Source organism: Solanum dulcamara, chromosome 5 (genome assembly GCF_947179165.1).
Source record: "Solanum dulcamara chromosome 5, daSolDulc1.2, whole genome shotgun sequence".
NCBI classification, from domain to species: domain Eukaryota; kingdom Viridiplantae; phylum Streptophyta; class Magnoliopsida; order Solanales; family Solanaceae; genus Solanum; species Solanum dulcamara.
This window is the reverse complement of record NC_077241.1, coordinates 70488429-70499342: the sequence shown is the minus strand read 5'-3', so window position 1 is coordinate 70499342 and position 10914 is coordinate 70488429. Positions and strand designations below refer to the sequence as shown.

Below are 10914 nucleotides of genomic sequence, written 5' to 3'. Positions count from 1 at the left end.
CATGTAAAAGTTAATTAGTATAAATATTGATGGTGACCCTCAGAAAATAATACAATAATATTGAAAAAAGAGAGATTTTATATATCTTGTTGTTTTAGCATGGATTTCTTTTTAATGCAATCATGATTCTTCTTCTTTAGTGCAAAATTTTTGAACGATCAATCAAAAACAGTCTCTCTATCTTCTAGAGGTAGTGATAAGGTCTGCGTATACTCTATCCTTCTCAAACTTTATTTAGTGAGATTTTATTGGGTATGTTGTTGTTGTTAATGACCAAGTTGAGGGTGCAAAAAATTAATGATAAGGACTTTTTTTGGACATTGTGCTAAGTATTTCTAATATTGAAAAGAAGGTAAATTTCATAGATGGTCTTTTCACCAAAGTCATTCAATTGTATATATTTTTATAAAAAAATTTGTTAAAAGCTGAATGGCGATTTAACCTAAAAAAAATACTACTTTGAAATATTCCTTATTGTAAATCAAACCATATATGCATTGAAACGATTTATATATTTTTATTCCTCATTAAATACTTACATTAAATTAAAGTACACAATAATTTTAAAGAGGGATTGAAAGCGATCAGATGAAATTTTGAAATCTCTAATTAATTTTTTTTTGTAACATATCTTTATTCTTTTCAAATGATGGAAGAATATGATTATATACTTTACATGCAAATATGACTGATATAGCATATAATTTGCTCCTTATGTAGCAAAACTCTAAACAAGCATTAGATTATTTTTTTTCATATGGGTTTTGATCGGATCGGATTTTTTAATTGAATTTGTATTCTAAACTAAAATAACAATTATTACCATCAAATATGGGTTTTGGAATGGGTCGTTGTTTTAATTGAATTTGTATTAATTATTAGATAAAAAAAATCGTAAGTTAGATTTTTCGGCATATGTAATTTTTGTGTTAGTAAGGGCAAAATTTTGTGATTTTTGTGTTTGTTAGAAAATATATAGTTAAGCGACTTTGGTGAAAATAAATTACAGTTATATGACTTTGATGAGGTAATATTTTTCAATGGAGTTGCAAATGGATATGTCGATATTCTAAAACGGGTAGGTCAACATTACATATATTATCTAGAATTATTACTGAAAAATATATAAAAAAAATCACTGGACTTGATTCAGCATTATAAATAATATATATACATAAAAAAAATTAATTCGGTGATGTGGCGCTCTCACATTTCAGTGTGTTATTTTTATTTTTCTGCCATATTCCGTTTTTCATTACCAATAACGGGACAGATAAAAAGAGTTGCACCTAATTAAAAGAGAAGTAAAAAGTTACGCCTTCTATAATTATGTCTCTTCCTCTTCTTTCTCTGTGAAGAACAAAAGTAACGCCTTCTAATTACGTTTCTTCTCCTTCTTCCACTCCTGAATTTTCTCTATTGTTTAACTCATCTATTAGCATTCAGTTTCTTCTTCAGAGTGGATTTACTATCCAAAAATGATGTCTTACCAAGACACTTTGAAATTATCGAGGTATGTCAAAATCACCGAGGGTACACATCATATGAAAGGGGTTCAAAGTCCAAAGTGAAACTCTTAAAAAAAGAATATTTCTATGTGTCTAGAGTTGCACTTGAATCGGACTTTTTAGATAAGTATATGAGATAATAAAAAATGGTCCTAATTCAAACCCTTCCCACATTTAACCGGTACTCATTTTGAATATTATCTTGGTTTATCAATCTTTAGCTATTGGTCAAGAACTCTCAAATGTTACTACTTGTAGGACTTTGAAAGAAATAACAATATCAATATTTTTCTGAAATTCAGATAGTGAAATCAGATAGAACAAGAATTATATCTAAGTGCTCTGAAAAGAATACGTTTTCATCAACAGTTTGTTCTTGTGGGAAGATGTTAGGAGTTCGTAAATTTTCAGTTAGAACTCTTCAAGGTGATAGTACATGTAAGATATTCAGAACCTCAGTTTATAGTCCAAAATATAGATAGATGTACACATAAAAGAAAGAACACCACCGATATTCTTACTGGTAAGGTTCCAAGTCTTTGGTTTGCAGAGCAGCCTTGAACATTCAATTCTGGTACATCTGCAGATTCACAAATTTCCTAATCCAATGAAATCACTCTTATTCAATCCAATAAGTAGGGGAAAAATACATGCCAAAATCTCTAAACCAAAAATACTAGGGAATGCATGTAGGGTACCTTGCTGAAGAAGCGGTGCAGCAGAAACTCTTTCAGAACACAACACATCCCTTAGAAGTATAGTAATATTGACATTATCTATATTAACAATAACATCCTCTTTCATACAATGAATTTTCTTCTCAAACTATACCTTATTGTTAAACCATTCGGTCCAAAAAAGTCCTCTGCATAAAGGGGAAACAAGAATCAAACCAAGAACGCGCTTCTTATGCTTTATCTGTGACAGGTGAGTGTTGTTAGTAAAGTTCAAACGAAAATCTCTTCATTTTGATGCTTTATTTACATATTTAAAGTAAAATTCAACGCAACACCCATTTTAACCCAAGCCTCATAAAGTAGATAAATACAAGCAATAAGATGAAGGACAAACTATTATGCTGAGCCATTTTTCTACAAATACAAGAAACTAGAGAAAAATGTGTTAAGAGCAAATTAAATTTTGATATTCCATTAGTTTTCAATTTAGCTATATATAGATTTTTACAGACATGCTAAAAGATGGATTTCAATATTTGATACGTTAGTTGACCTATTTATCTGGCAATATTATAGTAGGTAGAATTTGTCTAGTGTTAGCAATATTATAGTATCTTGACTATCGCTACAATAAAGGAATACTCAGATCTCCTAGCTTATCTGAAATTATTAAGGAAGCAAATATTTGTTAAACTATTTACTAATCACCTAAAATTGTCAATCATAATGTATTTTATGTCCTTTCTTTATTTGTTGCTTTTTCTCTTTGAATCAAATTAAAATAATAAGTAGGTTTAAGAGACGCACATCATATCTTAATAAAATATAGTTGAACTTGACATACATACCACTCTATCGCTATAATAATGACAATATTGGTTCCTCTTCATAATAACTAAAATTATCACACTTTTTACGAAATGTTTTTAAAATCCAAATATACACTCCCTAAGTCTTGTATAAGCCATTGTTTTACTGAATATCGCGTCTTTAATGTTAACTTGATTTAAGTAGTTATATTATCACTAAAAATATTAAAATAATTATTGATAATTTAATTTAATGGAGAAAACATTGCATTATATGAATACTTAAAAGTTATGATCAACAATCTATTAAATAATAATATTTTAAGTAAAATACGATAACATTTGGGATGTCCCAATTAAAAGAAATAAAAAGTCGAATATAACTTGAAATAGATAAACTATATTCAAAGATTGCAGACAAAATTAGGCTTTGTATGGAACAATAGTGACAGAAAGACAAGCTACTACAAAGATAGCATCAATCGTTATGATAGAGACGTGGAGAGAATAAATATTTATTAATACTTAATCAAACATCTTAAATTTGAGATTCGGGAGTTAGTCATTTTTGATTGCACGAATTATGAGTTTTCGGGTGACAAAGCATGCATGGATAAATGCAGCACGAAATACTAGATTCATTTGAATCTAGTACTTTTGACGCGGAGTTTACGTTTAAAAAAATTTCACTAAAATCGTAATAAATGACAGGCCATAACTCATAATTTTAATTTACAAATTCAATATATTCGATATAAAGAATCTTAAAAATTGAACTCACAAGACATAAATTCTAAATCCATCTCTGAAAGTAAGTGTCCGACACCTAATTAAAAAGTAATACTACATTGTACACAAATAATATTGGTCAGTTAACAAACCCAACACTCTGTCGAGAGAAATCTAAGTCGATTGGAGGTGTATTTGTGGAACTAAATTTTCAACCGGCACTTAAAAATATGCTAATTCACCCTTTAAATCATACTCTTGAAGTGTGATGGAAGAAAGTGGTTACTATAAATTAGAAAAGAAAAATCGAGAGGCCAGGAAGAGTAGACAAACAATGTATTTTGACATTTATTTTAGTAATTGCATTAACTTTTAACATAATAATTTGCTAATTTTAGAATGAATTTGAATATATAATTTTTATTAAATTTGTTTAGTTTGTTTGAGATATTTTAATTTTTTTTTTTTTAAAAAATTAAACTATATGGATCATTTGTTTTAAATTGACCCATTCTACCTTTAACCCTATTTTTCACTCACGGCAAGTAATATTTTCTTTTTGAATTTTCCACAATTTTGCACCAATCAAAACTATCAAATTTGAAACTTATGATTTATGAAATGTTGTAACGAAGGAACGACACTCCTCGCAAATTCTATCATTTTCTAAATTAAATCATTTTTAAAAAAAGCTTTCAGACAAGATAAGATTACTGAAGGTGTTTTTTAAACACAAAATCAAAAGGATAAAAAAAAAGGAGAGAAAGATCAATTTTTAAAAAATGTGAAACCTCAAAAGCATTAAAAAAAAAATCAATACCAACCGCAAAGGCAAAATTTGAGGGGCCTAGAGCAACCTTTTTAAAATATTTCAACTAAAGCAAAGTAGGAATATTAAAATTTGTTTTAGTTACTACAACATAATAAGTTATTAGTTTAGGAATGAATTCAAATATCAAATTTCTAGTTGTTTAGTTTGTTAAAATATTAGTTATTTTAAATTTTAAATAATGAAGATTTTTTAATTTTAAATTGACTATTTAAATTCCTTCTATGCTTAATAAAAATATAAAGAGACACTTGCAATAAATACTTTTGATCTTTTTTGGTACCGTCTTTTAAAATTCTAACACAATGTTAGAGCAAAATGAGAGTTGGTCAATACGAATTTTAAAATAAAAATATTTTTCCATTTTGCAAAACTATTTTGTACACGTGGTTAATTATGATTCAGTCACATCATTAACTAAATTGTTATTAAAAATAAAAAAGATTCAAATATACCATCGAACTTTGAAAAAAGGCCCATCTGGCATCTTAGGCTTTGGCATAGCTGGCATCTTAGGCTTTGGCAAAGTTGGTAACTCAGGCTTCAAGACAGTAGGTAGCTCGGGCTTTGGAACAGCGGGGATCTCAGGCTTTGATATGGTTGGAAGCTCATGCTTCGGCACATTGGGGATTTCAAGCTTTGGCAAGACTGGAACTTTCGGGAGTTCTGGTTTGGGTATCTCAGGGAGGGGCGTTTCTAGGAGGTGGCGTGCAGCTGCACCAGTTAGGTTTCCATAAATGAAGAATAAATTGAGAAATGCAAGTAGTAAGAGGGAGGATAGGTTGTAATGCTGACCTATTTTTACGCATATCGTAGCAGAAGCGTAAAGAAGAATAATGTGTAAGACTCAATGTGATTGGGATGTGGCATTGGATTTAATTCTGTTGCTTTATATAGGTTTTAAGAACGCAATTACAAGGACTATCAGGATTTTGTTTGTTAGCCACGGACCTGAGTAGTTGAATTCCTCATCAAACTAAATTACAGCTTATAGTGTGTGGTACTTGAAAAGTCAATGTAGAAGACCAAAATTACATAATAGTCAAAACCTGTCATAAGCATATAGGTTATGCTGACAACCTGATAAGAATTTTTAGCTTAGCTGATTTCATTTCTTTGAAAAGAGAAAAAAGTATTCATTTTTTAACGCAAATCTTCATTCTGGTGTGTACATAATAACTCGACAACACTGATAAAAACTACCAAATATCAAAATAGAGAAGTGATTACTTTGGAGTTTCTTTCGAGATTTAAGATTAATGTTTTTTTCTGGTTAACATCACCATTAGAAGATGCAACATGAGCAAATGGGTGACAAAGTGGGTATAATCGAATAATTACCTTATTATTCACATATTAGCCATTTCGGTCATCTCTATAGTCTAAACTAGCTATTAATTAGAATTGTAACACAAAATAACTTCCTTTCTCGATCATAGTTGTTTGGTCCTTGTTATTTTCTCTACAAATAAAAAGAGAGGTAGGCAAAAGAATGGCACCTCAAGTCTATCGAATCAAAAGCAGACAATTGCTGGAGTTTACATAAACATAACCTAAAGATGATGGCTTTAACTTGGAACACATTATCCTCTGCTATTCTGCATAATAATGGTAGAGTATTGCAAGTGAAACACTTTTGACAGTTTATACAATTTCCCAAGAAATGAAAAAAAGTTAATAGCTGAAAGAATAACAAATCTGATTAATATGAAAGGACTGCTGCATTGCATACGGGGGCGGATTTACGTAGGATGAAGGGTGTCATTGGACCTCTTCATCCAGAATTTATCAAATAAAATACAATATTTCATGATTAAATAAAACGAATGACACCACTTCCCAAAGGTTGCCTGTTGGTTCGCTTGCAAAGCACCTAACTTTGCCAGTAAACTTCAGACAGTTAGTACTTCAATCTTTCATTTTAAAACTTTTGAATTTTACTGGTTGAACACATCAACTTTTGTGTAGGAACGGACGATAAATAACTATAAACGCTACTTGGATTCAATTATTTCACCACATATAAAATCCTAATTTTGAAAACTACTTGCTCCAATTACTTGAGACTTGGCGTACTGCTTTCTCGGTGATGAAGTTGATTAAGATCGATTTGTGAAATCAAATGAATGGTGATTTTTTAAGTGGTTGTTTGGGGTTTTTACCTTAGACACTATTTTTAATGCGACTATTATGATTAGAAAAATATTTATACTGTCGTGAATACATTTTAAAAATGAAAACTCGTCGAAGAAAATCATAGCAATATTTTTAATATGATGTCGTCACAATATTTGTTCTTTGTTAGCTCCTTTAAATATAGACACCACTTACAAAAAATGTTGCTTATGCCACAGATTCATGTAGCTTTGGAACGCTGGAATTTCAGGTTTGGTATAGTTAATACTTCAGGTATTGGTATAATATAGGATTTCAGGCTTTGGTAAGGCTGGAATATTTGGGGATCCCGGCTTAAGAATCTCAGGGGATGGCGGCTCGTGTAGTGCACCAGCTAACTGATCATGCATGAAGCATAAGTTGTTCTTATCATTCTTTTGGAGAAGGTGAAGTAGAGGTAACTGAATCCATTTTATGTGCATTAGGATGAATGAAACAAAAATTAGGAAAGCAAAACGGTGAGGGAAAGAATGGACAAACAACGATTTAGCAAAAACAGAGATGGCCAATAATAGGAACTAAACAAAAGTAACATAGATCAAAGCTTTATTACACTGTATATATAAAAAGTACATAAAACACTCATAGTATAATGACACGTCAAACATGCTACATCCAATTCAAGTACTACTATAAAAGAATTACAAGTTCTACTCCTACCAGAAAGTATCCAATACTATCTCCAGGTCGCAAACATCATAAACTGAGACGGAAATCCCAAAACATCATTTGGGTACTTTCTAATAGAGTGAAAGTAGCATATAATTTACTCAAGGAGTAGGCTGTTCTGGAATTTCAGGCTTTGGCATAGTTGGAACTTTTAGCTTTGGAAGCTCTGGGAGTTTTGGCTTTGGTAGTTCTGGGATTTCAGGCTTTGGCATGCTTGGGACTTCTTGCTTTGGAAGCTCTGGGACTTTTGGCTTTGGTAGTTCTGAAATTTCAGGCTTTGGCATAGTTGGAACTTTTAGTTTTGGAAGCTCTGGGAGTTTTGGCTTTGGTAGTTCTGGGATTTCAGGCTTTGGCATGCTTGGGACTTCTGGCTTTGGAAGCTCTGGGACTTTTGACTTTGGTAGTTCTGGGATTTCAGGCTTTGGCATAGTTGGTACTTCAAGCTTTGGAAGTTCTGGGACTTTTGGCTTTGGTAGTTCTGGGATTTCAGGTTTTGGCAGTGTTGGAACTTCAGGCTTTAGAAGCTCTGGGGCTTTTGGCTTTGGTAGTTTTGGGATTTCAGGCTTTGGCATTGTTGGAACTTTTAGCTTTGGAAGTTGTGGGGCTTTTGAATTTGGTAGTTCTGGAATTTCTGGCTTTGGCATAGATGGAATTTCTGGCTTTTTCATAGTCGGAGGAATAGCGGGTATCTCTGGCTTTGGTATGGTTGGGAGCTCTGGATTCGGCATAGTTGGGATTTCAGGCTTTGGCAAGGCTGGGACTTTCGGGAGTTGTGGTTTAGGTATCTCGGGAACGGGCGTCTCTAGAAGGTGACGTGCAGTCGCTCCAGTTATGTTGCCATGAATGAAGAATAAATTAAGAAATGTAAGTAGTAAAAGAGAAGACAGATGGTAATGCCGAGCCATTTTTCTGCAAATCTCAGAAGGTTAAAGAAAGAATGAGTATATGTGATTCGGATGTGGTATTGGCTTTAAGCCTGTTGCTTTATATAGGTTTTAAACAACTGGAATTGTAGGATTTTGTTTGTTACGCAAGGATCTGAGTAGTTGAATTTCTCATCAAACTAAATTACAGCTTATAGTTTGGTACTTAAAAAAGTCAATGTAGATGACCTAAATTACATAATAGTCTAAACCTGTCACAAGCATATAGGTTATTTATTTGAATAGAGAAAAAGCATTCAATTTTTACCGCAAATCTTCATTTGGGTGTGTACGTAATAACTCGATGACACCGACGAAAACTACCAAATGTCAAAACAGAAGGTGATTATGTACTTTAGAATTAATGTGTTTCTGGTTAACAACACCATTAGAGGATGCAAAATGATGGATGACAAGAAGTGGGTCACTTAAGTATGAGAAATTATGTAGCAAAATTATTCTATTTTAATTTATTTTATATCAATAAAATCACTCAATTTAAGGCTTTTCTCTTATAAAATCATTCAATTAAATTTGTCATAAAAAAATATGACATGACAAAAAAATTATTCTTATATATCATATAAATATGAACCCCACAAATAAAAAGATTCATATCTTATACCCGACCAATATCTAATATATTAGAGAAAAATATGCTTTAAAATAAACAAGTAAAACTATTTCTAGTGATTGGAGTACTTTGGGGATAAAATATGGTGGTAAGTAGGGGTGTTCACGGTTTGGGTAAAAATCGATCCAAATCAAAAAGTTAAATCAAATCGATCAAATAAACATATTTTTTTATTTTATTTGATTTGGTTTGGTTTTACATTTTTTAAAACCGATAATATTTGGTTTGGTTTTGATTTCGTTCAAAAAAATCTAAGAAATAACCGAATCGAACCGACAAATTATATACATATTTTTTATAAGTATATATACATAACATATATTTTTATGCAAAAAAAATGCAGCACACTAATTTAAAATATTAAGTTATGATGCATTTTTTATTTGTACAACCATATCATTAGCTTATGCATTATTCAGTAAGTTTATGTTGTTTAGTACATTAGATTAGCTAATAATATAAGCAGGAAGTTAAACATATTTAAAATTCTGGTATAAGAATTATAAGATCCAAAATGGCACGAAGACAATTTATTTTTCTCTTTTGAATGAATTGTTTTTTTTATTTTTGTGTATGGTTAATAACCAAATAACCGAACCATATCGAACCAAACCAAACCGAAACTGATAATAACCAAACCGATGGATGTATGTTTTATTTGATTTGGTTTGGTTTTAATAATTTTAAAATTGATTAAATTAGTTTAATTTTAATTTTGGTCAATAACCGATCCAAACCGACCCATAAACACCCCTAATGGTAAGTATAATGCAAGTACAATGGATGCGTCCAATAAATTCAATATTTTTGAGATATCACATACTGAATTTAGTAAACTTATTATATAATGTATGGAATCACAGAAAATCAGTAGCTTTTGTCTAGATTTTATATATATATATATATTAATTTCATAATACCATAAGAATTCATAAATTTCAAATGATGTATTCGCCTCTGATCTGATCATGATTCCTCGATAACTAGGGGCGTGCCAAGGGGGGTCACCTATTTCACGTGAACCCATGCTTTTCTTCCGAGATCATATATATTAGTGTTACATTTTTTTAAAAAAAAATTGAAATACAAATGTGTGAACCCACACTCGGATTATATATCATTATGATGATTGAGGGCGTCTCTCTAAGTGAGATTACAAATATGAATCTTATATCTATCTTGTTTTATTTTTTTCTAAAATTATGTAACACCACTCTAAGTGGTTATTGATAGCACTTTTAATGTTATATATATATATATATATATTGCTTCAATCTTTCAAAAATTTCAAGTTTGTCACATTGGATATTCCTATTTTTTTAGCACTGTAATTTTTTATATATATAATTAAATCAAATGTGTATATTAAAACTAATAGTACTAAATGATATATCATACAATTAATGGGTTCAGTCGATCTCATACCTTCAACATGAAAAATAGCTATATATATAATTACTATTTTAATAGTTCGATAAGAATTAATTTTGAACCTATAATTTTAAAATTTTCACGATTTTTAGTGATAAGAACCTAAATGTCAAATTGATCAAATTTATATTTTAGATCTACCTTTTTATAATAGTGCACCTATCAATTCGAAATCCTGAATATGCGCGTCTGTTGATAACTACCGTAGTATTTTTTTTACTTTTAATTTCCACTTATCAATTGTTTACCTTTCTAAAATTCCATAAATAACTTTTGATTTTTCCTGATCAATACAAGAAGTTACATGAATTTGAAGCAAAACTTTCTTAAAATATTAATAGACCTTCGTCACACATTTTTTTTCTTTCTTACTACTCATTTTCTCCCTTTTGGTAACACTTACAAATTCTCAAAAAAATTTACATCTCCTTCACTAAATTTGGAAGACACATAACCTATATCTCATTAGTAATTAAGATATTATAAAGTTTGAGGTTGATAACTCAACTTTATTCTTAGATTTTATATTT

At 30.5% G+C, this 10914-nt stretch overlaps 1 protein-coding gene across 1 annotated transcript; it reads right to left on the bottom strand.

The window, feature by feature from the left end:
• Positions 1–7248: 7248 nt before the first annotated feature.
• On the bottom strand, positions 7249–8340 carry LOC129888449 (protein PELPK1-like). Its single transcript, XM_055963422.1, has one exon. It carries the CDS (start codon positions 8299–8301, stop codon positions 7498–7500), a length of 804 nt encoding a protein of 267 aa, XP_055819397.1. The 5' UTR covers positions 8302–8340; the 3' UTR covers positions 7249–7497.
• Between the last annotated feature and the right edge of the window lie 2574 nt (positions 8341–10914).